At 38.3% G+C, this 26,189-nt stretch overlaps 3 protein-coding genes and 1 non-coding gene across 4 annotated transcripts; 3 read left to right on the forward strand and 1 right to left on the reverse strand.

Annotated features, from left to right (window-relative positions):
* Nucleotides 1-1,140: 1,140 nt before the first annotated feature.
* TRNAR-CCU (transfer RNA arginine (anticodon CCU)) lies at nt 1,141-1,213 on the reverse strand. Its single transcript has one exon. It is a non-coding gene; the product is annotated as a tRNA-Arg (tRNA).
* A 2,655-nt stretch (nt 1,214-3,868) lies between these two features.
* LOC149024943 (uncharacterized) lies at nt 3,869-15,700 on the forward strand. Its single transcript, XM_089145135.1, has 15 exons — nt 3,869-4,383; nt 7,038-7,431; nt 7,516-7,693; nt 7,811-7,950; nt 8,090-9,308; nt 9,411-9,511; nt 9,735-9,879; nt 10,574-10,642; nt 10,737-10,782; nt 10,887-11,266; nt 11,469-11,548; nt 11,660-11,795; nt 12,941-13,139; nt 13,448-13,530; nt 14,868-15,700. Exons 1-15 carry the CDS (start codon nt 4,281-4,283, stop codon nt 15,000-15,002), a joined length of 3,408 nt encoding a protein of 1,135 aa, XP_089001261.1. The 5' UTR covers nt 3,869-4,280; the 3' UTR covers nt 15,003-15,700.
* Nucleotides 15,701-16,675: 975 nt separating this feature from the next.
* On the forward strand, nt 16,676-22,276 carry LOC149024944 (thermosome subunit gamma). Its single transcript, XM_089145136.1, has 5 exons — nt 16,676-17,179; nt 18,663-18,700; nt 19,379-19,655; nt 20,125-20,411; nt 21,637-22,276. The coding sequence occupies exons 1-5, from the start codon at nt 16,820-16,822 to the stop codon at nt 22,058-22,060; spliced, it is 1,386 nt and encodes a 461-aa protein (XP_089001262.1). The 5' UTR covers nt 16,676-16,819; the 3' UTR covers nt 22,061-22,276.
* Nucleotides 22,277-22,674: 398 nt separating this feature from the next.
* On the forward strand, nt 22,675-26,097 carry LOC149024945 (P-loop containing nucleoside triphosphate hydrolases superfamily protein). Its single transcript, XM_089145137.1, has 4 exons — nt 22,675-23,487; nt 24,517-24,586; nt 24,760-24,922; nt 25,486-26,097. Exons 1-4 carry the CDS (start codon nt 22,941-22,943, stop codon nt 25,702-25,704), a joined length of 999 nt encoding a protein of 332 aa, XP_089001263.1. The 5' UTR covers nt 22,675-22,940; the 3' UTR covers nt 25,705-26,097.
* Nucleotides 26,098-26,189: the final 92 nt, after the last annotated feature.

The following is a 26,189-nucleotide window of genomic DNA, read 5'->3' on the forward strand; positions in this document are numbered from 1 at the left end:
CACGATTCAGAGCAGTAGCGACCACTCAACCAGAGGAAATTTTTACTTTTCAGTCCAAGAAAGCGAAGGCTTAGAAGATCCAAAATATGGACCCAAATCACTTAAAGGGACTGAAAGCGAACGGAACCAACGATTGCGACCAGAAACTTTGTGTGGTTGAGCTATTGCCCACATGCATCCAAAATGGTTTCTTTATTTTCGCTTTTGCAGTCACTAAAACCGCATTTCACATCCAACAAAAACAAAAAAAAAAACTGTTCTTGTAAACCTTGACGTTGATTTTACGCTCTTCATAGCTGTAAAAGCTACAAAATCACTCAAATCGACAACTGAATTCTGGGTAAGTAACAGCTAGGTACGTGGATTAATCTGGTTAGGTTCAAGAAATGATTTTCGTTTTTCCCCTTTTTCTGGAGGCATTTAAACCAGAGAACCATCATTCTACTGAGCAACTGGGCATGTTGATGATGTGATGGAGGGGTTAAAACTAAAACATGTAGCTAGTTCCAGATATTGATATCCACATCATTAATAGCCTCAGAGTAGTTGCTAGGATTCAATGAAGAAGAATCAGATACTCACCCTCTTAATGGTGAATCAAGCTGGAGTTCTGATGGTCATCCTACTACAACAAGTCGCATCACAGTAATCCACAAACTTAGGAATCTTGAAATCCTAAATTGAATCAGTACGAAAGTTGATCATTATGGTATATCTTTTTTTTTTCTTTTCTGTTTGTATAAATCATAATGGTATATCACTCTTTTAAGATAACATGATTTGATTTTGGTGTGATAATATCGTCATTTAGGAAGAAAAACACTTTTTTTTCTTCTCTCTCTCTCTCCCCTGACAAACACTTTCTAACCTATATTATTGTTGTAGAAAGAAAAACGTTAAATCCTGTTGCAGTAGACGTTGAAATTGATTTGATGATACAGAGTGGGCTAATCATTCCTGGGCTTTACACTACGTCTTTCTAGCCCTTGATATAAATAACACTTATTTAGGTGAATCCCAGAAGCCCTGGAGAAGAAAAGTATAAAAGGGTGGGCCTAAAAATTTAAGCCCATAGGTTTCCACTATCATGAACAGAGAGTTAATACTAAAACAGATTTACAAGTTGCATCAAAAGAATTACGCGCCAGGTAGGGGTCGAACCTACGACTTTCTGCTTAGGAAACAGACGCTCTATCCACTGAGCTACAGGCGCTTCATATGATGATGATGTTTTGTAACTTCTTATTTTGTTCTTGAAGTTAGTGAATGAAACTTCTCCTTCCCATAGCTTAATTACTACTTTATCTCCTATATTTTTTTAAAATTACTAATTCAACCTCTAATTTTGCCTATAATTATTGTTGCCCTCCTACCATTAGTTAAATGATGAAATGACATATTTATTATTTAAAAATCCCAAATTAACCTTATAATTTTATATTATTTATTTTGTCTTTATAATAAATTACATTATTATTCTAAGTAATTAAGGAAACTTAAACCTAATTAAACAATTCTTTTCCCGTTTCCAAATAAAGAGAGAAAAAAAAAAAAAATATTCATTTTCAATTTTATATATGTACTTCTCAATTTGGTTTTTTTTTTAAAAAAATAGTAATTCTTAATTGTTGGTGTTATTTTTAACTTTTATTATTTACTTCCAATTTAATGTTATCAATTTTAAGAAGTTTTACTTCCAATATTTTTTATTTATTTATTGTCCAATTTGATGTTAATAATTTTAGGAAGTTTGTTAATGCAGGATTAGTAAAGTGGTAAAAGATCCATGCTTCTCGGTGGAGAGTCATGGATTCGATCCTTGCAAGCAACATGTCTCCCCCTTGAGGATGTAATCAAAGTGTGCAGCCCGGATGAACCTCAGCTTCCAATAATAAATAAATAAAATAATTTAAAGAAGTTTCTACTACAAAGAAAGTGTTGGATGAACCTCAGCTTCCAAAATAATAAATAGATAAAATAATTTAAAGAAGTTTCTACTACAAAGAGGGTGTTCATTTTTTTTTTTTTACTCCAAAATGATAAAAATACACATTATGTCATATGATTTTCTTTCTTCTAAATTAGGATAATTTTATCTTTGATTTTCTTAATTATAAAATGAGAAAAATAAACATTAAACATTCAATCGTAATGGTTGCTTAACACTATTTAGAACTAAGAGGACATCAGTAATTTCATAAAGAGTTGTGATCTTTCTAGAAATTAAGCTATAATACAATGGGACAACAATAACTATCCCTAATCTATACACATATTATTATTCTCCCAAAAAAAAAAAAAATCTATACACGTATTATTCTTTGGGAGAAGTCAAAAACCTCATCACCATTACTATTAATCGTATGTCTAAAAATTTTATCATCATTATCTTGGCTGTAAACAATGAGCATGGCTTCAAGATGAATTAAATTCTTCTTTTACCAAAAAAAAAAAAGCATAAACGGGGTTGGTCTAAGTAGTAAGCAGCATGGTTTGTTTAAGCAAGGTTCCGGTATCAAATCCTTGTGGATACAAAAAATTCTCGCTGGGAGACTCACCCACCACCTTAGGGAATGAACATTTGAACCACCCTCGGTATGGAAAAGAGTGAAAGTATTTTACCACAAAATAAAGAAAATGAGTAAAATTAGATAAATTTTTATCTCCTTCAGCCGAATATATCATTCTAGATTTTTCTGAGTCAGCATAGTTCTTCAATATGAGAAGCCCAAGTAAAGCTCCATAGGCAACCTTCTCACACTGTTCTAACTTCTTGGGTAGTTAGATGTTGTCGCAATTCCATGGTGTAGTTTTCCATATTAAGGAATGATAAACAACTCAATCTCCTCTTATAAAGTGTGACGTTGATGTCAAAGATTTCTCCACAAACAAAGTTTGAAAAGGTAATTTTTATATGCCTATAAAAACGTTGAACCCAAACACATTGAATAGACCAATTTGTTTGTAAGTCCTTTGGGCTGTATTTTTTGAATTTAGAAGAGGACATTGATGGGCTGGTCTCAGTAACATTGTCATTTTAAGAGAGTAGTTCTTATACAAAGCTGTTTTTATATATTTTATTCTAGGAGACTATATTTTTTTTTGGAAATGAAGAGTATGGTAAATTTATTTTGGAAGTATTTCCAATGATATGAAAATTTTTGTTTTCAAACAAGTGTATGAGTAGGAAAGCAAGGTTAAGGAGATTTACATTTATAAGTGGGCTTCATCAAGGAGGGAGAGACTGTTCACTATTCTCCCAATAGAAAGTGATTTGGTTTATTCTACGTAAAAGATGCGTGTAAGAGTATAACGCTTCTTGTTTTTGGGCCAAATAAAAACTTGTGTTGATAAACCGGATAAGAAAGAAACCCCACATATACAAACTAAAGAGAATAAAACCTCAGGTGAAGTGTTCCTTTTTAAGTGCGCATTGCCACCAACGAAAAGAAAAGGAGAAAAAAAGGAAAGAAAATGAAAATTGCACAAGCATAAAGAGCATGAGAGGGGTCCACACTCCACAGCAACAGCGTGTAAGTATGCTCTACAAGCCTTTTTAAGGTCCCTTAGGGTGATTTGCGCTGGAAAGAAGAAGAAGCAACTGGGAAAAATCATTCGATCTGCAATTAAGAAATTACCAGCATTTATAATTAATGATTAATGAACATTAAACGCCTGAAAATTAAGAATAAATTAGGAGGTAACGTCAGCTCACTCTGAGTCGACTCGCCTCTGACTCTCTCTGAGTTTGTCGCCTCACGGCACGGGTCACCTCACCCGAGTTTCCTCGAAGCGCTACAGGAGCCCAAAAGCCGCTGAAGTGTCGAGGCGGAACTCACAATAACTTATAGCTTAGGCGGTTAAAAGTTTCAGGCTTACAGGGTCATAGAGAAAAACGAGAAAGAGAGAGCGACATAGCGTGCGAGAGAAACCTACCAGTCTGCGAGGTTGAAAGAGTTCAATTATACCCTACTTCTTTATCATTTTGATTTTGATTTTGATTTTTGTACTGGAAATCGTCGGAGAGGCGTTTGATTGATTGGTTGCCAGTCATTTGTTGTGAATTGAATTGATCCTGGCGCTCGAGACGAGTTTCCTGGTTGATAAAACCGAGCCATTGAGACAAAAATGGAGTTACGGTGGGTCTGGTTGTGCCAATGATATGGTTTTCTCATCTAATTTTGGAAGAAGGAAAAGAAGAAGAAGAGAAGGAATGTACTGATTTGAGGTGTTGATTCTCTTTCTTTTTAATGACGTGAACATTTGGTCGGGTTGTGGAGATGAGTAATGGGAGGCAAACAGTTCGGGACCTTATGGAGGAAGCCAAGAAGCGTATGTTATTGCTGGTCATATGCGTGTTTGGGCTGTCTTATCTTATGTCGCGTAAGTGTTGCATTTTGGATTTTTTTGATTTAATAGTGGAGAATTGAGTTTGAATTTCAGTCTTCATACACCCTAGCTGAATTTGCTGTCACTGATTAATTGGAACGTGGTAACACGATGAACTGGTTTTTTTTGGGCATGTTTTTATTTTCAGACTGCTGGAGAATTCATCTTGTGTCTTTATTTGTGTCAATGTAAATTGATTTGCTACTGAATTTCATTCTGAGAACTTGCTGATTTTGAATCCGTTGTTTCTTGCTTCTTACTTTCTGTATCTATTCTTGCATTGCTTACTCTTAGTGTACTTACTTATTATTACAAATTAAGTGTTTTACCTTCATGCCTGGTTGCCTACTTTTGTGTTTGCTGAAGTTTAATACGAGACCCCAGTACTCTTACATTAATTAGGAAATGCCAGCTGAGTCAGGTGGTAGTGCCTATTGCTTGTGGTAGCAGGGAGTGTAGAAAGACGAGATCCAATCCAAGGATCCGAGTAATTAAATGAATCACCCAAATGAACAAAATAAACCAAGGATCTTGTGCAAATATGTTGAAGACAATCACAAAGCAAGTAAAATAACAACAAACCACCACAAGAATGAAAGAGAAATGCAAATAACACACAAGAATTTTACGTGGTTCACTAACTCGAAAGGTTCGAGAGTAGCTACATCCATGTGGAGGGAATCCACTGTTTTAATCTCTAAAATAGTACAAGATTTGAGAATAATACAATGTTACTTTAACTGGTCACACCACCTCTCAATCTCCTTTGAAAACACCCTTCCACCTTCAAGCTCTTGAAGAAAACCCTTCAATCCATGCTCAAGCTTTGATGGAGCAACAATGGAGAAGAAAACAAGAGAGAAAAAACTCCTTTCTTGCAAAACCACAAGAAGAAGAAGAAGAAAACCTAAGAGCTCAATCCCATTTTTGCTCAAAACCCCTCTTGGAATTCACTAGAAACTCTCTTTTCCTCACCCCATTTACCTCTCCCAAGGTCCTCTAAATGATAACAAACACCTAGCCTATGTTAACACTAAGTGGGACCCACCAAGTTCAAATTTGAACCCAAAAGATAGAAGTGATTTTCATCACAAACCCAACAGAGAGACCCACCATTTTCTCTCCCATGTATCCCTCCCTCCTTTTTTCCCTTTTTACAATGGGTAAATTCTCCAGAAGAGGGCAAAGAGTTCATGGGGTGGTTAAAAAGATCCACCAGCCATGGAGTGGAAGTAGGCCAGCTTGTTGCACACCTCTTCAGCAGACCCTTCATAGTGAGTGTATCAGCAATATCATTGATAACTTTAGGAATGTAAGGGAATTCATATACTGCAAACATAGAATCTAAGTAAGCTACTTCCAGCTTGTTGCACACCTCATCGGCAGACCCTTCCTAGTGAGGGTATCAGCAATATCATTGATACCTTTAGGAATGTTAGGGAATTCATGTACTGCAAACATAGAATCTAAGTAAGCTATGTCTTCAATGATGGTTTATGCCTGAATCAAGCATCTTCTGTGGCTGAAATTAATGGCATTGATGGCCTCTTTACGGTCTGATTCCATCAAGAATTTTCCCCGGCCTTGATTTAGAGCTTCCTTCAACTATCATGAATGACCATATCCCCTCCCTCTTATCCCCCAGATGAATGTATTCTAAATCAATTTAGACCCCCCCAAATAATAATAATAATAAAAAAGAGTTTAGCGAAAGAACAAAATAATAAATTACAGTGAAATTCTGTTTATAACTTTGTATACTGGGGTCTACGAACAGGTTTGTATGCACACTTTAAAGTTTGAAATCTACTGGCAGCTGTGTATTTGCATATGCACCTGGAATATTATCATTGCCATTGAAGTCTATCATGGTTGGTTTTTCTCTTGTAATTTTGGGAAGATGTCTATTATATGGCTTAACAAGGAATTCCTTCCTTAGCCATGCGGTAGAGGGATGACGTAGCATCGACTGTTACATAGATTGGGACATAGGGGTAGCCTCTGAATCCACATTTTAGACCTAGGGTTGAATTCAACTGTATTGTCCACCATTAGGAACTTTACTTTCTATATTTATGTGAAATGATTAACAGAGATTTGTAGAGCCACATAATCGCCATGGGAATACATTGGCATGAGTGTCAGCTAAGCTTCTCAAGATCAATACCTTTTGCATCTAGAGCACCTTAGAGAGACTTCATCATCCTCTGAATGACTGAAAGTTATAGTTTTTTGGTCCTCCTTACCATAAATTTTACTTGATTGCTTTTTCATATCTTTGATAAAGCAGTCTTTCAAGATAACAGTGTTGCAACTTATTCATTTGCCGTTTCTATAAGAATATGACAGACAACACTAGTCTAATGCTTTCAGGTTTTGGTTCTTAGAGGAGAAGAATGCTATCCCAGTGCCCTATAGGCCATAAATATGTCAACTTGTCGCAGCTGCTCAACACAGAAGACAGTAAGCCCACTGCATTGGGTGGCTAGAGCTCCTGTAACCTTATAGGCTGTAGAATGTCTTTATTTTTTGTTAGTACTTCTTCATGAAATCTGTCTCTAATATTGTCTTATAAGTTATAAACTAAAATGGAAACCTGGTTTTCCAAATTATGCATTGAAACTTACTTGTTTTTATTGTATTTTCAGTGACCAGCTCTTCTGTTTGGGTCAATATGCCTGCAGCTGCAGCCTTGATTTTACTCCTCCGCTATGTATCAGTAGACATTGAGATGAAAAGAAGAGCTGCTTCTTACAGTGATAAACCACCCTCTGCCAATCATCTTTCTCAAAAAAAGCCTCCTGAACTTCCAAAATCCCTTGAAATGTCCAACTGGAGAAGGAAGGTGAATTCACCTGTTGTGGAAGCTGCATTAGATCAGTTCACTAGACATCTGGTTTCTGAGTGGGTGACTGATCTGTGGTACTCCCGCATAACACCTGATAGAGATGCTCCGGAGGAGCTGGTGCAAATAATTAACGGTGTCCTTGGAGAAATTTCACGTCGTGTTAGGGATATAAATCTCATTGATCTTCTTACTAGGTTATTTTCATGCTCCTCCATTCCTGATACGCATTAGTTTAACACTTAGTTTTGAGAGGAACCTTATTTGGCTGGTGTGTATAGGGATGTAATCAATCTTATTTGCTCTCACTTAGAGCTATTCCGTGTGAGTCAAACCAAGATGGCCAAGCAACAGTTGGAAGAACAAACAATTGATTCTCGGGATCAGGAGCTGAAGAAAGTTTTGGATGCTGACAATAAGTTGCATCCTGCTTTATTTTCTGCTGAAGCCGAGCACAAGGTTTTCCACTTAATTTCTTTATTATGCAGTGCTGAGTCAGTGTCCACTTGGATAAAGAGATTTAACTGATATTGACCACCCCTGTTGTGGTGATATTCTTATTTTGTATACACATAGGTTTTGCAGCACTTGATGGATGGGCTCATCGCAGTGAGCTTTAAGCCTGAAGATCTGCAGTGCTCTTTCTTCCGCTATATTGTCAGAGAGCTTCTTGCCTGTACAGTGATTAGGCCAGTGTTGAACTTGGCTAATCCAAGGTAGTGTTCTTTATGTTTTAGGCGTTCTTATTGTTTGATTGCTTTACCTGCTGGTCTCTTTATTCCAATGGCAGGTTTATTAATGAGAGAGTTGAAACTGTGGTTCTTTCTATTGCCAAACTCTTTATTCCGATGGCAGGTTTATTAATGAAAGAGTTGAATCTGCGGTTCTTTCTATTGCCAAAAAAAATGATAAAGGAGTCACTACTTCGACACAGGATGCATCACAGTCCAAGTCAAATGGGCCTGTGAGACCTTCATCTGATCATTTTTCCGGATTCCTAGATCGATCTGTTAGTGGTGTTGAACTTGTGCCATTTAAGCGTGAGGACCCTAGTGCTACCTCTGGGGAGTCTGTGAAAGAAAATATGAATAGAACATCTCAATTGAAGGATCAATTGCTTTCTATTGATACCCAGTCTTCCCACTCCGGGAATTCTTTACCCTCATCCTTGGATTTAAAAACTGATAATAGAGAAGACATCCAACAACGCAGATCTGGTGGAGAATGGGGTGAGAGGTTAGATATGATGTACCGCAGAAAGACTCAAGCTCTTGCTCCTGAGCATTTTGAAAATATGTGGACCAAAGGACGGAACTACAAAAAGAAAGGTGTAAACCAATCAACTGAAGAAGCTAGAGAAGATTCTATAGCAGGAATTCCTGGCATGTTGAATCACTCAAATCTATCATCTAGGCACCAGATAAAAGACAGAACTACCAAGTTTGAAACTGCCCAGCGGAACAACAGTTTCCCTTCACATGATAATCGATCTCAGGCACAAGTACATTTCCATATTGATGGAAACAGATCAGTTTACTCTCCTTCGACATCACATCAAGGAGAGCATGAGGATAATCAGCTTTCAGAGGACGTCGAATCAGAGAGTAGTAGCTGCTATACTGAAGAAGATGAAAGCAGCACTGTGACTGGCCTTGATTCTCCTGGAACTAAAGTTTGGGATAGTAAAAATAATAGAAATGCTGTTGTGACTCACATACACCATCCACTTGAAAATTCTGGAAGCCATACGATGAGGAAGACAGGTAAAGGACATCTTCATAACCAGAGATTATCTAGAGCACGTTCAGGCAGGAAAAGGTCCAGATTAAGCAATCAGAAGGTGAACATCTGGCAAGAGGTTGATAGAACAACATTCCGTTTGGGAGATGGACAGGATATATTAAATTCACCAAAGGAAGATGTGAAATCTGAGGAGTCTAGTGATGATCCTGAGCTGGAAAGCTGGGGTAGAGTTAACAGTGGAGCAGCCGCATCTTCATCTGCTTCATCCATTTCTATTAACTCCCGGGAAAAATCTGTGTTGGCAGATTCGTTTTTAAAGTTGAGATGTGAGGTAGTAACACAGAAATGCTTATTCCCTATTTGTTTTGAGCGTCATAATTCTTGTGTCCTGAATATATAATTTCGTGAAATGTAAATTTATTTTCTGTTGCAGGTACTGGGAGCCAATATTGTGAAGAGTGGTTCTTCAACGTTTGCTGTGTATTCAATTTCTGTTACTGATGCAAATAATAATAGTTGGTCCATTAAAAGAAGGTGCCAACACTGTCCTGTAAAACTTTCTGATTTTACTATTGGTTATTTGGTTAATTTTTTTTTGTCACTTGTGTGTTGTATCTTATTGGATGCCATTACCAGTTAGGGTTCAATATGTAGTGTGGCTGCCTGTGGCAATTTTCTACTAGTATCTTTCATTTTAGATGGCATTGGCTTTGTTGATTAAATTATGTGGCTGCAAATTATGTGGCTGCTTCTGTAGGTTTCGCCATTTTGAGGAGCTGCATCGCCGTCTGAAAGAGTTCCCACAGTATAATCTTAACTTGCCACCAAAGCATTTTCTATCAACAGGTTTAGAGATCTCTGTTGTTCAGGAACGGTGTAAATTGCTTGACAAATACTTAAAGGTAACGTATGTGATGGTTTCTTAGTTTGTGGTTCTTGTCGTTTGAAAGTTCTAGTTCTACAAGAGCTAGATGTGATTCTTGGTACTCGACTTACACTATGAATAGATTAGTTCTTGCCTGATATCAATTATAATTTGGTGTCTAAATCATGATGTATATGTGTAATACAATGTACAATGTACAATGTCGAGTGTTCTTGTTATGTATCTCTGCAGAAAATTATGTTTATTATAGGTTGGCTTTAGTCTGATTTAGTTAGGTTGACGTAGTATTTATCCCCTTTTTTTATGGAATTTGATCACTGGCAACCTTAGGACAAAGCTCAAACTTGCATGATTGCCGTGTGGCTGGGTTTGAAGTCCAGCTTTCATGTAAAAAAATAACCTGCATTTTTTTCTACAACTACCCTAGTTCTTCTCTATGGGAGAGTAGTTTTCCTTTTTCTTCTGTCTTTTCTTAGAATCCCATTTTCATATGCTTCCAATTGTTCCATAACCCTTGTACTATTCTTCAGAGGCCCAAAAATGACCGCACTATTTCATTTTTGGCTAGGGGTTTGGGGACAGGAAGGGGTTTTGCCATTGTCCTACATGCCATAACATTCTTCTACTGTTTCTTCGTGTTTTAGTTTTTAATAACACTGCTACATACTTTTAGTCGTTCCCTAACTCTATTACGTTCATCTATTTCTCAGAGGCTACTACAGCTTCCAACCATATCAAGTTCAATCGAGGTTTGGGATTTCCTTAGCGTTGATTCTCAGGTCTTATTTAATTTTCTTTGATTTTCCCCCTATCTTGTTTTCTATTGTTATTCTGAAGCAAACTGCTTACTACTTTTGGATTTTAATAGTGCAGACATACATGTTTTCGAACTCCCTTTCGATAATTGAAACATTATCAGGTTAGTTTAGATAGAGTTGGGTGCTTTTTTGTCTTACACTGCTTACTTATTAAGAAGTTTCTTTTGTGCATTTTTACTAATTTTTTACCCTCGCATCATTTAAGTTAACCTGGAAGACAAGCCGTATGAAAAGAGTACCAAGGTTCAGAATCTAGTAGGTGCTGTTAATGATCCCTTATTGTACAGAGGAGAGCATTTTCACACCAACAAACAGGAGGCCATGTCACAGATGAAGCAAAACCTTGCGGAAGAAAATCCAGGATCGAGAAGAAGAAGCAAATCATGTTTGCCAGTAAAAATCCCTGGTAAAAAGCATGAGAACCCCATAGAGGATTCAGGGAGTGACTCAGATGGTAGGTTGCAAAGTAGTGAGCATCAAATCAGAAAATCTAAAATTGGTCCAAAAGAAAGAGGAATTAACAATCCACAGGAGACATCCAAGGTACTCCTTGATGCTGCTGCTGATCCCACACTTCCTACAGAGGTATGGATCACTTATCTGACTCTCATTTTTCTTGCTATTTCCATGGGCTTAGGTCACTTTTGGAATTGAAACTTCTTGTGATTATCAAAACAGTTGTACTGCTTTCTATTTTGTTTGTTTATTCTGTTTCTTTATAAGTACTTCTGACTTATAGCCTAGGCGTGCTTTCTATTGATTTTATGGTGTATCTTTTTAAATGCAGTGGGTTCCACCAAATTTGAGTGTCCCAATATTAGATTTGGTGGATGTCATCTTTCAGCTTCATGATGGTGGGTGGATCAGGTATCACTGTGGATGAAAACAGTAAACACTACTTCTTATGCTGTTCATTTTAGCTTTCAGGCAGCATTCCCATATAATGATTCTTCCTGACCCTGTGCATTCACATTACAGGAGGCAAGCTTTTTGGGTAGCCAAACAAGTATTACAGCTAGGGATGGGTGATGCTTTTGATGATTGGTTAATCGAAAAAATCCAGCTTCTGCGGAGGGGATCAGTTATTGCTTCAGCAATCAAGCGAGTTGAGCAGGTCATTCTCCTCTCTCCCTCACACTCCCTCTGCCCCAATCCACCCCACAAGAAATAAAATAAAATAGAAATAGAAATAGAAATAAAGATATTTTCATCCAGAGTTATTTTGACAGCATACGTGTAAATCAATTACCAGACCATAACTTTAACTCAGATTTTTGTAACCTTGGATTTGTTGGAAAGATGGCTTTGTGTTCTACCAATGCAAAATGCCTTATATGAAAATAAAATTATTTGACCACGGAAACTTCTCTGACAACCAAAAAGAATTCTCTGAAGTGCGAGTTTTTAATTGTTGGTAGATAAGGTGATATTTTCTAAAAATTTAGAACATGGTAGAGCAGGGGCAGGATAGGTATCTAGGACAATCACCAGTCCCAAGAACAATATGAATCAAATGTATGTTTGTCTGTTGAAATTTCAACAGTTTGCTTCTTCAGTTTTGCTATCTTCCAGTTTCACGTTGATTTGATGACTGGATGTGACTTAAAATTGCTCTTTGATGATTCAAGAACCAATGGATCTCCTAGGGAGATTCTGCTGTAATACCATGCTCGATATTGCGAAAATATGACTAACGTCTAATGTGACAAAGGCCGTCTTTACTTATAATATGATGGGGAAAATCCCCAAACGGATGCAGGACCAAGTACCCATATAATGCCATAAGACAATTCTACCTTTGTGCCCCCTTATAACAGCATTATGATGCCCTGAGACAATTAACTGAGAGACAGAGAGTTAGAACAAGATATTATCGGTCTTGTTCAAGTGTGTTTTAGTGCCCATACCTTCAGTTGACTTTTCCCCCCTCCTTGTAGAACATTTTGTTGTATAGTGCCAATTTGATATGACATGGATTTGTTCATACTGTATGTTGCACTAATTTGTGTAGTCTGGATATTGCCAACTTTTTTGAAGTGTCCCACTAACTTGGTTTTAGGAGTTCAGACTAATGCAAACAGAAGTGGTAAGACATTCTAAAATATTGATGGAAGTTTCATGTGTTTCACCATGTATTGTATTGGTCCAATGGTCAATGTTCATACTATAATCATATTAGATTATTTGAACCTTGATCTTATCTCTTATGTTTGTTATACTGCACATCTGGGTCTTACCTTATCTCTTATATCTGCATAGATCCTTTGGCCTGATGGTATCTTCATAACTAAGCATCCCAAGCGTCAAAGACCACCATCAGCAGTAATTCAGTCACAGAGCCCACGTTATGGCAATCAGCCAATTCAGATATCTTCCCCTCAGAAAGAGAGTGTGCTAACTGATGAAGAGCAACAAGAAACTGCTCGACGTGCTAAGTTTGTGTATGAACTGATGATTTGTGAGTATCAGTTGTCATTCTCAAATTCGTCCTGTCACCTGCTTTTTTTTCTTCTCTCTAATACTTTATTCTTACACTAAAGTTTTTTGTGTGATGCTTATTCAATTACTATCTCAACTTTTTATTTGGATGTGCTGCTTTTTTTCTCTCTTTCTTTGCTATTAAATGTTGTGGTGGCCTAGTTCTCAATTCCTTATTATATGGAAATGCTGCTTGATTTCTTTTGCTGCAACCTAATGCATGTTCAAAGTTGGAGACAACATGCTTATTGTTTTACTAATTGTCTTTCTTTTGTGCTTTGCCTCCAGATAAGGCACCAAGTGCTCTCGTAAGCCTTGTTGGTCATAAGGAATATGAGCATTGTGCTAAGGATCTTTATTTCTTTCTTCAGGTATTTTTGGTACCAGCTACCAAGAACATAAAACTTTACTGGTTTTATTTTTTGTTTTCACAATCATGTTTCTTATGCAAAAGCAGAACTATTTGTAGAATACAATAACCATGAGACTATTAATGTGTGTGTTCATTCACTTCTCTCGGAAAAGGGTGTACCTAGTGTGCGAGGGTTCCATTACTATGGGGTATGGCAAGGATTCTAATGTATGCGACCTTTACACCAGCTTTTGCATGGAGTCTGTTCCCTGACTTCAACCATGACCACTTGGTCATAATACAACTACTATACCACTGTGCCAAAGCCCGCCCTCTATTGGTCCACCATCTTTGCCTGGAGATAATTTTAGATCTGATTCCCTACATGTGTGCATCGACTTCGAATACCTTGGTTCTGCTCCCTGAACCTTCCACCTTCGCAGAACCTGCCAGCTTTCATGACTGGACCAATAGCACCTATATCTAACGATTTTTGTTGGGCCAGTTCTTGAAGTCTGAATCTGCTGCCCACTTGGAGATGATGGGCAGATCCAAACCCTACATGGGGCATTGGGTCCCACAACCCATGTGGGTGTCAGATGTGTCCTCACTTTTCCCATTTGGGTAGCTGATCCTGGAGATCATTTAAACTTCCTGGAATTTAAGGCCCTATCTGGTTGAATATTAAGTTTTATAGTGTAAAATTATATGAAAAGATAAAACTAATAACATGACAAAATGGTAAAACCTTAGACTGTAGTTGACAGGTGAATTACAACTGTGTTGAAGTAATTAAGTTGAAAATATTTAGTAAGCTTTTTGAGTTAGTTACATGCCGTTTTTTGTGTTGGCTGGACAGTTTCCATTTTGTTTCAACTACAATGCTGCATCGAACTAGATGGAGTGTCAGGAATTCCTTTTTATTGCTTATTTTTGGGTTGTTGGGGATGAAATTTGACATGGAGTTTCCAACTAGGATGTGGTTGCAAACTTACATACTTGCACATGTGATTCTATTTATGGGAACTGACATTTTTATGGACCAATTAAATCATCTCCTTCTGAAATATTTGTTTTCTTTATTTCCTTGGGGTTATTAATAATCCTACCTTGAAGTCCATGGTGCTGGATCATGATTATTGTAGGCTTTATGATTGGCTAGGCTGAGATGTACTATATTTCAGTTTTTTCTTCTTCCTGTATTGTGCTTTTGGTGCTTGGTCTCAGCATCTGTATGGTTGTCTCAGCAATTGGCATTCTACTTTCTGCCTCATCTTGATGATTTTTCTTCTGAATTTTCTTACTGATCATCTTTATGGTCTCCCCCTCCCCCTTTCTCCCTGGGTCCCTGTGCAGTCAACAGTTTGTCTGAAGCAGCTGGCATTTGATCTTCTTGAGCTGCTGCTGTTATTGATTTTTCCAGAGCTTGATGATGTTGTTAAACAGGTGCACAAAGATAAACATAAGTTTGGGAAACTCAAATTGAACTAGATGAAACCTTTAGCGTGCGACTTGAGCTTTGCTAGTATTTTTGTTTGCACTGAAGATAGAAATGTTGGATCCTACAGCAGTCTCTGCATGATAATCAAAGAGGCAGTTTATGGTTACCTGTACAGGATTTCGGGTTGGAACGAGTTCCCTTTTGCGATCATTACACGCTTCCTGTAATTAGCAGTTTCCATGATTTTTTTCCTCCTTGGTTTGATACAAACTGTATCAGATTAACCAAGAGAGTTTCTGATTGAGAAATGTTGACACTGTAATTCCATTTTTGGGTCTTTCTATCAGAGAAAGGAAAATTGTATAGAAATATTTGTTACAGTAGATGCTGCAGTGAGGCATGATTGTATGTTCCTTTCATCAATCCCTTACACCCACTGGAGACCCTTGGTATTTCAGCAAGAGTCAACCATCATGCTAGAGATCACATCTATGTGAAGTTGGTTACTGTTACTGCAGAAACATATCTGGGAAGAAATACAGTTATCCGGTTCACTGCTTGGACAGAAAACTTCAATACAAAACAAGACGGCTTGCTCAGTTTTGAGACTGAATGGATCTTTTAAGGCTGGGTTACCTCTAAGGGAACATGGTACATCGAGTCCCATGTCCCAAGCAACGTTATTCAACTCGGAATTGGAATCCGGATGAGGGCCAGCCAGAATCAATCGTAGACAGCATGAATCGTAAACTCAGCATGGATTGGGTTTCGGCCTATATAACCAATTGTTTTAATTTTTGAAACCCGAGCCCAGGCCCCAGGCGCTGTGTTCTGAAACCTATTTCCATGGATGACCGTGGTTTGTTTACCTTGCTTGCTGAGGACCACCACGGGTGGATTTTGGTCTATGTGGACCCAAATCTAAAACCAACTACTTATTTCCATTTCCGCATTAACCATTACTGGACTTTGAGGCAGTTCCGTTACTTTGAACTTTGAAGTATGGAAATCGTGTTTGCACAACTGGCGGGGGCCTGTTTGGTAGGTTCTAACAAACATCAACATCTGTGTCGTAAAATCGCTCCCAGGAGAGTCGGAGACACGAACGCAAAGGATTAGGCCGTGGTTGGTTTCCTTCGGTTGGTTGGTTTAGGTCGCTTTCGTTTTTTTATTGGATTTTTTCTTTTCTGGTGAAACTGGACAATTGGGTTTGGTCTGGTCTGGTCTGGTATAGAAATTAATGGAAATAAGATATAAATCCTTTAATTTCTGTTGAGTTGCCAATGGTTTTGATCCGTTTTATACTTTAATCGGTGCATTCAAATATCCCAATTTGATTTCGGTTTTTTTGGGATTTCTAAAAGCTCAACCTTAAACCGATAAATCAATTGACTCAATCGTTGCTGGAAAAAATGGACCAAGATTGGTCCAAACGGTTCAGGTAGGATTTCGGCATCCTTAGTCCTCAAGTTGTCAAGTCCATAACGCATTATGCGTGCAAGCAAAAGATATATTTGAATTGACGGGCAGATTCACCAATGGAGGCCAGTCAATTAGAAACTGGCCGATCCAGCCGGCTAGACTTCACCTGACCCGGATTGGGTTCGAGGGAACGGATGTCATTGCGGCCTACTTAGTCAAGGGTCTCAAGACCGTTGGATTGGATATGATACTGGTTTTTTTTTTTTTTTTTTTTGCCCAATACTGGCTTTAAGGAACATATGATGCAGAGTACTATTAACGGCAAGTGTAACCGAAAACCTCCGGCCAGGAAAAGCAAAGAGGAGGAGGAGGAGGAGGAGGAGGAGGAGCTAAGAGGTTCTGTTCTTCTCTTCCTTCAAGCGAGATTTCTCTCTTTCTCTCAGAAATGGTCTCCGGTTCTGTGTCCATCTTATCCTATGCGTCTTCATTTCCGTTCAATTCTACTACCGAGCCATCTACTTCAACGACCTTTACAGGGATTAAAACCTTGAAGTCCTTGAGGCGTGAACCTAGGAGAAATTCAAAGGAAGCGTCTTTATCTTTGGCTTCCAGAGCTTTTAGCATTAAGGCTTTCTCCAAGCAAGGGATAGAAGATGGTGCGGTGGAGCAGTTTCTGGGAAGCAATTCGATTGCTGATTTCATGAGATTCAGGAAATCTGATCGAGAAAGAAATGGCCAGTTGCAGACAGCTGTTGTTAGCTACAGAAAGAAGTTTCCATGGTCTCTACTTCAGCCATTCCTAAAGGTATAACCTCCCTACTCATCTCAGTTTCTTTCCGGTTTTAGTTACAACAAATATGCAGTCGGAGGTGATTTTATAGGAATTTGACGTCTTGAAGTTAATAACCACTGGAAGGAATCATTTTCCCAGATAGTGGATATACGCCCCCGCCTCCAGAATAGAAGAACTGAAGAACGAGAGACGTTATCACCTGGGGTGAATTTACTCCCCGGACCTATAGAGATTTGAGAAAGCAAAATAGGTTTCAGGATTCTAACTTAATTTTTTACCAAGCTCTCTTATCAAAATGAGTGATAAAATTGATTGACAACTTTGCCAAATTCAGATTTCTGCAACTTCTGAGCTTGATTTGGATTTGTGCAACTCTTAAAATGGTTTGATGCATGCCAAACCGTCACTCTTCTTAAGGGTGTTGAGACCCCTTATGAATTATGATGCAACCAGGATTACTTGCCAATCGACCCCAAAGATGTGAGGCTAGTGGTATGCACTCGTGCACTTCACTTAGGAAGCCAAGTAAGGGCACCAAACTTCCAGAGGTTATGCCCAATACTCATAAGACAGAAGAAGAAAAGGGGGGGAGGATGCTCCAAAACATTGGCATGTAGAAAGAGAAAGGTGAAAATGTTTGAATTGAATGAAATGGCAAGAAGAACCTCCAAGGGGATAGCTAGCTACACCTCGTACATAACAGGTCATGAGGTCAACTGTATCTGTTTATAGAGGCAAAAAGCCCCTTCAAGGTCTCTCCTCATAAGGGATGTGACAGATAAATGACGGAGAAGATTCAATCTCCCATGGAATTCCATCTATATGCCTCTCACTCATATGGGATTGTCTTTGCAAGAGACAAAACCCATACGTAGAGGTATTGTTAAAGTAACAACCCATGAGTTCAAAACATAAGTCACAAAAAGGTCCAAGTGCATTTAGAGTCCAAGTCCAAAAGAATACAACGTCTAAGTAAGCACCACACCTCACCATCCTGGCTCAGCAAGCACTCCCAGGACCAACCTTGGATATGTGAGGGGAGAGATAACTCTTTTTAAGCAACCCTACCCTTATATTTCCATGAGTATACGTTAGCTAGTGATTTAACCTCTTGAGCTATGGTGATGAAAGGTCATTCCTACACTTTGCTGTATTAAAGCAAACCATGAGGTGGTCAGTGGACTCAAAAGTTCAAACCGTGAAGGCAATGAACATACAAAAAGGGAAAGTCTTAGACACATTTGGAACTTCAAGTATACAAAAATACAACAAAAGGAAAGTCAAGTAAGGAAAAGAGATCCACCTGCTTGGGGTGAATTTCATACCGAACAAGGACAAGTGCCTTTGATAAAGCAATATGGAGTTGTGTAAACTTATTATTTTATCTGTTACCTTATTGAATGAAAAGAAAAGAATTTTGAAAAATAATGTGAAAAGAAAAAGAATCATTCATTGTCAGAGAATTATACTGATTAGTCAGAATTTGATATTGCAGGTTGATTTGGTGTCCACTATCCATATTGCGGATAAAGAGTACGTTCAAAGTTTTCAGTAACTTGGTGTTGCAACTTTTCATGTACTATTGATTTAACAAATTATCTGGACCCTGCAGTAGCCTCATCCACCGGATGCTCTTTTTTAATTCATTAGCTTCTTAAGTTCAATACTAGTGCACTTGAAAGATGTCAAGAGTTATGCTGGTACAATGACTTAGGCACGGGATCTTGTTTTACTTGATGAATTTATTAGTTCCAAACAACTCAAATTAAATGAGTCTTGTTCAAATTACTTAGCTCAGCTATATGAATTTTGTTTCACCAGTAAGCAATATGTTCTACTTTTTGTTAATGTTTTTCCATTTCCTCTTCAATCTTTGTCTTTGTGGACCTGCCTTCGCCATTTTAGCATTTCCAGTTGGTGATATTTTCCAAATAGATCCCTTGGCTATTGATTCTTTGAAATCCTATGACTCCTTCAGCCTATTGAATATTAACCTTTCTCATGGCTGGTGAGAGATGTTATGCTTTTGAGGGCTCTTGATGAACCCTCAATATGGTGCATCTGTTGGTATGAGAACCCATGGTTGTAGTGTTTCAAAGTAAAGAATGACACATCATTGTTGGCATATCGATGTGTATGGAGGTAACTTTAACCTTGTCAATTACTTCACTTACCAAACCTTAACCTGAATGATGTTAATTTAACCTGCAGTTATTTTGCAACCCTTCAGAAGGAACTTGAAAACTATGATTGTATCCTGTACGAGATGGTAGCAAGTAAGGAAAGTCTAGAGAATAGAAGAAAACCTACTTCATCCAAAAGGCTGAAAAGTTCACGTTCACGTTCACGGGGCTTTAATATTCTTGGATGCATTCAACGGCAAATGGCTCGAGTTTTAACACTTGATTTCCAGTTAGACTGTCTTGATTACCAGGGAGAAAACTGGTACCATGCTGACCTAGACTATGAGACCTTCAAGCTGCTTCAGGTACTAATTTCGTTTAAACTCGATGATCTTTATTTTTTTAAAGTATAGACAGCAGATCACCCTTGATCAAGTTAATTACCTTGTTGTTTAGTCTCTTAAAAAGTGCCTGATCAACTTATTTGAGAAATGTTTGTCTTATGCTGCTCTGGTTTTTCTCTTTTAATTTTATGGAATATTAAATGTCTGCCGTCTTCAAACTTTCAAGCATAAGATGGATGCCGTATGTAGATGTTGCCAAAAAATTCTCATATATACCTCTCCCTTAAATTTGATGAAGACATTGTTGTAATTTTCCAACAACAAATGTGCCTTGGGAGTGACTGATCATCAAGGTGTATGGTTTGGTACTTTTTTGAGATTTTGTACAGTATAAAGTGGAAACACAGTGCTTTGGATGCAATAACAGTGTTGTAAGCTTTGTATAATGGGTCTTATCTGCCAGTAATTATCTTCACTTGATTCCTTTCAGCTTGAAAGAGGTGAGAGCTTCTTTACATTTGCAAGGGATATGACCCTCAGATCTACAAAAGCTATTGTGCAGCCAACTTCTATTCCTGAAGATCTTGGACCTTGGAGATCTAAGCTTCTATGGGCTTCCCGGGTGTTTCCGATGCCACTTGTTGGCCTTTTCATTATTGGAAGCGTATGTGCTGATGTGGGAAGTCAGAGATCTGAATATCCAGAATTAGAAGCACTCTCCAGGCTGGATTTCGGTGCTGCAATGAAAGTCTTCTTGGCAAAGCGGTTAACTTCTGAGTATGTATATATCTTAACGTTGATATCAGCTTTGGGGAATTAACAGATATGCTTGACCAAACCAAAAAAAAAAATAATAATAATAATAAAATAAAAAGAGGAAATTAACAGATACGAACAATTATTAATGTATCTGATTTGCAAAATGTCTAATTCATGGGTTACAAATCATTATTGATGTTTCTATCCAAAATCCCTGCTTACAAATCCACTGGCACTTTTAACGAATAACAACCTTATGATTATACGCTAATTGATATTCAATCCTTGAAAGGGCTCAACATTAGAAGTATTAAAAATACCAGCCTAATAAACTTCTTGCTTCATTTTATTAGAGATATTATATGCTTCACTACTTGAAAGTCGAAACAGATAATTGGCTGCCGGCGATCTACTTTTCTGTGTCATCATCATGAGACCCAGATCTGGCATCTTCTTCCTTTTTTTTCCCCCTTTTTTATTTAGTTGCTTATTTTTCTTCTACTGTTTACCCTGATTATAAGTCCAGACCAGAAGGTATGACTGCTACTTTCACTTCTTCACTTTTATTACTCTATTTTCTGTTCTACATGTACTTTACCATTCTTTTCTATTATTGTCATCAGCTTCTTATGGATGTTAGGGTCACATTGTATCATGGTTTGAGACAACTGTTATCATCTCAATTATGTTGAGTTACTTTATGAGTGCAACTGTGTCTTCATGTTACTTGTAAGTAGTCACTACAAGGAAGCCTGGTAGAGATTTGTTTTGTGAACTTGCTGTTTGAAACAACCGTGGGACTGTTTAGATGATTAGACTCTCAAGTCTTGCTGTCTTACACTGTGCTTAATTATAGGAGATAAGCTTTAGCTTTTAGCTGTCAGATTGGATAGAAGAATAGAAGAATAGTTAACTCCTGTCACTTCATCAAATTGAAGTTATAAATAATTAGGTGTGGTCTGCAAAGTAAATTAAACAATAAATCTGATTATGCCGATCATCTTAACCTGATTGAAGTATAGACATTCAAGATCCAAGTAGAGCCATCGTGAATTTCCTTGAGAACTGGATTCAATTGATGTCACCTTGAATGTTGATTCTAAGCAAAACATTAATGATGTGAACTTTGACCGTCTTATCATTCTTTAGGAACAAGGATATTTTATTAAGATTACCCGTGCTCCTTTTTGCATGTTGTCTTAACTGTTTCTTGAGGAAGTAATGCAATGTATTGCTTGTGAAGGTTCACACTGGTGACAGCTGATGTTGAGGAGAAGTCTGTTATCATTGGCGAAAGGAACAGAGTTGCAACAGAGGCATTGCAAAGAGCAATTGAAGGAGGACACAATAAGATTGCAGTGTTATATGGGGGTGGCCACATGCCAGATTTGGGCAGGCGGTTACGCGAGGAGTTTGACCTGTTTCCCTCACAGGTACAGTGGATAACGGCATGGTCTATAAGGAATCGAGAACTTGACAGTCAATCTCTCCCTTTTCTGAAAACATTAGCAAGACTATCAGGTTGGCCGCTCAATCGATACCAGACCCTGGCATTGCTCATCTTCTCTTCAGTGCTTGCATTGGATCTCTGGTTCTGGGAGCTCTTTTTTGGCACCACATTGAACTGGATCTCTCAGACTGCTTCCGAATTTAGTCATTTATTTTGAGGACACCCAATTGGTATGTTCATCATGCATGATGTATGCTATGGATTTTATTATTCAGGAAAGCTGGAAAGCTGGAAAGCAGTCTGTATATGCATGGTAGAACTGTAAATAGTTTGTGATCATTCCAGGCATACAACCATTAATTAAACTCCACATATTGGATTAACATAAGGAAGAAACAAATTCAGAAGCCTTACAGTAAGTAAGACCAGAATTGCATTGCGGTGAAATAATGACGGAAATGCGTTTATGAAGTTGTCTCCTGCATGCCAATCCAATTGCTGATTAGTTGAACCTTTTCTTCTTTTTTAAATTTGTAGGGGACAACCAAGACAAGGGAGGCTTTTTTGGATAATAGAAACCAAGAGAAATAGTTTCCAATGAATAATAAGGTTTTTCACCCCAGAAAAAATAATAAGGATTTTGATTTAGATCGGATTGGGATCACCCTAAATTTCTAGAATTAGGGTTTTATCACATGGAATTCGGTATCCGAGACATCAAAACCCTGACTCCAATTGAATGGATAGGGCTGGCCGGTCAATACCCAATAGTTTGGGAATATTAGTATATTACTATATTGTGTCGCGGATGTGTGCGAACTCAAGACATCCCTTAAGCTTTTGGGTTTTTAACCGGTCATCCAACCCACCACTGGAAAGACTGTGGTGCTTCAGACAAGCACAGGGTTTCAGACACCGTAGGATTAATTTGTAATCACCGGTCGTTAAGAAATTCCGGCAGATAAAAGATTCCGATCCAACCGATAGTCGGTGTACTCTCAAGTCTCAACTCTCTTCTACATGGCTTCCTCTACCCTTAACCCCGACACCGCGACGAAGTATTTCTGGAGGAGTTGAGCGGTTGCTCTGATTTTATAATGCTTCTCGCGCATCTCCATCGCTTTTGCACCCCTTTGTCCGTCTCTATCTCGTCATCTTCAATCTATACCCATCTTTTTCATCTTACAAAGAAGAAGCTTCCCATCGCTTCGACTCTCTGCTGCAAAGCCTATTCTACTCTATCCTCCGAACGGCTTGTCTCAATTCCTGATTCACCATCTTCGTTTTCTGCTGTCTCAGACGACACCACACTTGAAGCTCCACATCAGTTATTGATCCCTGAGGAGACCCAGATTGAAATCCCTCTTGAAAAGCTTTTCATTCCTCCAGAAACTGATATTTCGTCGGGAAGCGCTCCCCTGAGCACTAGGGTATTGAAAGGTTCTAACATTGTTCTTAGCAAGTATGCGAGGGATGCCCTGGTCTCACAGGCAGAGTTCGTGAAGAGCAGTACGCGAACGGAGGACTGCCCTTCTGATGGGCTACCTGAGTTTGCCCTTGTTGGCCGCTCAAATGTTGGGAAGTCGTCACTGCTCAATTGTCTTGTTCGACGGAAGCGTCTCGCCCTCACATCCAAGAAACCTGGTCAGTTGCCTAGTTCTTTCCTTTGCTTGATTTCCTCCGTATATTGTTTTGCTCCCTACCGTTACATTAATGACAGCGAGGTTGGTTTCAACTGGTGAGTAGAGATCCAAGGGGAATAAGATAGGGTTTTTTTCTTTAGTGAAATTGGACGAATCGGTATTTCGTTGGCATTTGCTGGCTCAGTTTTTTGGTTTACCAGCTAAAATGGTGAACAAAATTAGAATATAATAGGTTCCAGGTTTATTCATTTACAAATAAATGCTTTAGACTGATATAGGCTACACTAAGGAAGGCATACTGCAAGCTTTGGGGGATTTATATTTTCAATGCCAACTGAGGTGGAGATTATGACATGGTCACAGATGATGCGGTCGGCTGTCTAAAGGATTACTGAATGTTTGGAAAAGAAATTGATTGGTCCATAGTCTTGAGAGGATCGTTAATAAGGATTGCTCTGAGATGATCAATATCAGTGAAAAAGCTAGAGTTTTGCATGTTTCTGGCTCGTATTTAGCTAGATGATTCTAACAATTTACCAACAGTTCCAAGTTCCAACCAACCCACACTCCTTTCCTTCAGAAAAAGACGAGGGGAGGACAAAAATAACCGCAAACCAAAGCAGAAGAGTCGGTGTTTACTGTATAATAGATTGCTTTAATTTGGAGATTTGTACTTGAGAGAGGTAGAATTGGGCTACATTATCCCTCAGCCTCCCCTGGAATAGATAAGGAAAAGAAATTGATTGGTCCATAATCTTGAGAGGAAAATGGTATTGGCATGTATTTTGTTTTCTTTGCATTTACTTTCATTCTATCTGATGCCTTCTCTGCAAAACAAGTGTATGACCATTTTGTGCGACAGTGGGAAAACAATGGTGAGCGTGATGTTGAGGTTTTTATGATGGATAAAAGAAAACAACCCCCCCCCCCCCAAGTTCTCTTAATTCCTATTCTCATCTGGGTTCTGATAAATAATGATTCACTAGTACTGTGGTATTCAAATATTTGAGACTTGCTTCTTTATTTGCAGGTAAGACACAGTTGATTAACCATTTTCGGATAAATGATAACTGGTACCTAGTGGATTTGCCTGGCTATGGGTAAGTGCTGTAACCAGTGAGAATTATTTTGTTTAGCTATTTGACTTCGTTTTTCATCTCTCTATTCTATGGCCATCCTCGGCTATTAATATGATTTGCCCTCTTCATGGCTGATTCATTAACAATCGTCCAGACTGCTTATAATTCTGCAAATTATGCATAATCCTTAACAGATATGCAGCTGCACCACATGAAGTTCGAGTTGATTGGGACAAGTTCACTAAAGACTATTTTGTCAACCGATCAACACTAGTCTCTGTATTCCTCCTTATAGATGCTAGCATTCCTGCAAAAAAGATCGATCTCGAGTATGCTAGTTGGCTGGGTGTAAATCAGGTAATGTATATTCCACTGTGTGGTAAGAAGACGAAACAAATAATGCCACCTAAGCACCCTCATAGATGAGATGTTCTCTCATTGTGGACTCCCTTTTTTTTCATTTGGCCAGCTAGTTCCAATGTCCTAAGCCATTCATTCCTCTTGGATCATGCACCTATTCTTAACCTATTTGTTTCTCACATGTAGGAAACCTTTGATAATCAGAAGAAGAGAATGAAAAAAGAGAAGTGGGAAAGAAAGCTGTGAGATAGAGATTATCTTCCTATCGCAATCAGCAGTTTTGTTATTGAGGCATAGCATTATCTTACTAAGAGCCAGTCATAAGTACAATACTAAGTAAAAAGTATACATGAGTCTTCCCTAAATCTAACAAGTCTACTTATTGAAAGGTAACAATATCATCTATACTACTTTGGACATAACCTGAAACCATAGTCCTCTGCTATAAAGGTCCATGGACACCCAACCCGGCAGACCCAAGCTCTTATCAGTTTGAAAATATTATTCAGATATAGTGAGTGAGAAAAAAAATGTGAAATTTACTCTTCTGTTTTGCACAGATTCCGATGACACTTATTTTCACCAAATGTGACAAGCGGAAGAAGAAGAAAAATGGAGGAAAGAGGCCTGAAGAGAATGTACAAGATTTCCAGGAGTTAATTCGTGAATTCTTCCAGGCAGCTCCACCATGGATCATGACCAGTAGCGTCACCAATCAGGGTAGAGATGAAATACTTCTGCACATGGCTCAGCTCCGGAACTACTGGTTGAAGCACTAGTGAATTGAGTTCCTCGTATTGAAGACTTGTCTATACAATTTAAACAGTAGCAGTAAACCTTTATAGCTTGAGCATGGCAGACTTTAAAAAATCTTACCGTGGGTTCAGTCTTGGAGCAAATGTAACAAGTCTTGTAAAAGTTTGGCCTTCCCCCAAGCAGCCTCGCCTGATAAAAAGAACAGCAGCAAACAAGAAGAGTGTATTGTGAGTAGACACCTTTAAATGTTCTGAACATGTAACAGATCCCTTGAGGATCTTACAATGCTACATTATTCTTAAAGTAGCAACTTGTTGAACATGTTGCGACCCAAATAAATGTGTAGCTTGCTTGTGTTACCAACCTTTTTTGGTAGAACTTGTGATACGATACCGACTTTGAGATGCATCAACTAGTGATTGGCGTTTTGATGGTACGTATGACCCTTATCTTGTGGTTGACTCCATCACAACAGGTTGTGAAAGCCAGGAATTGCAGCCACTGGCGA

The sequence above is a fragment of the Hakea prostrata genome, chromosome 2 (genome assembly GCF_041222555.1).
Source record: "Hakea prostrata isolate BN-2017 chromosome 2, UWA_Hpros_2, whole genome shotgun sequence".
NCBI lineage: Eukaryota > Viridiplantae > Streptophyta > Magnoliopsida > Proteales > Proteaceae > Hakea > Hakea prostrata.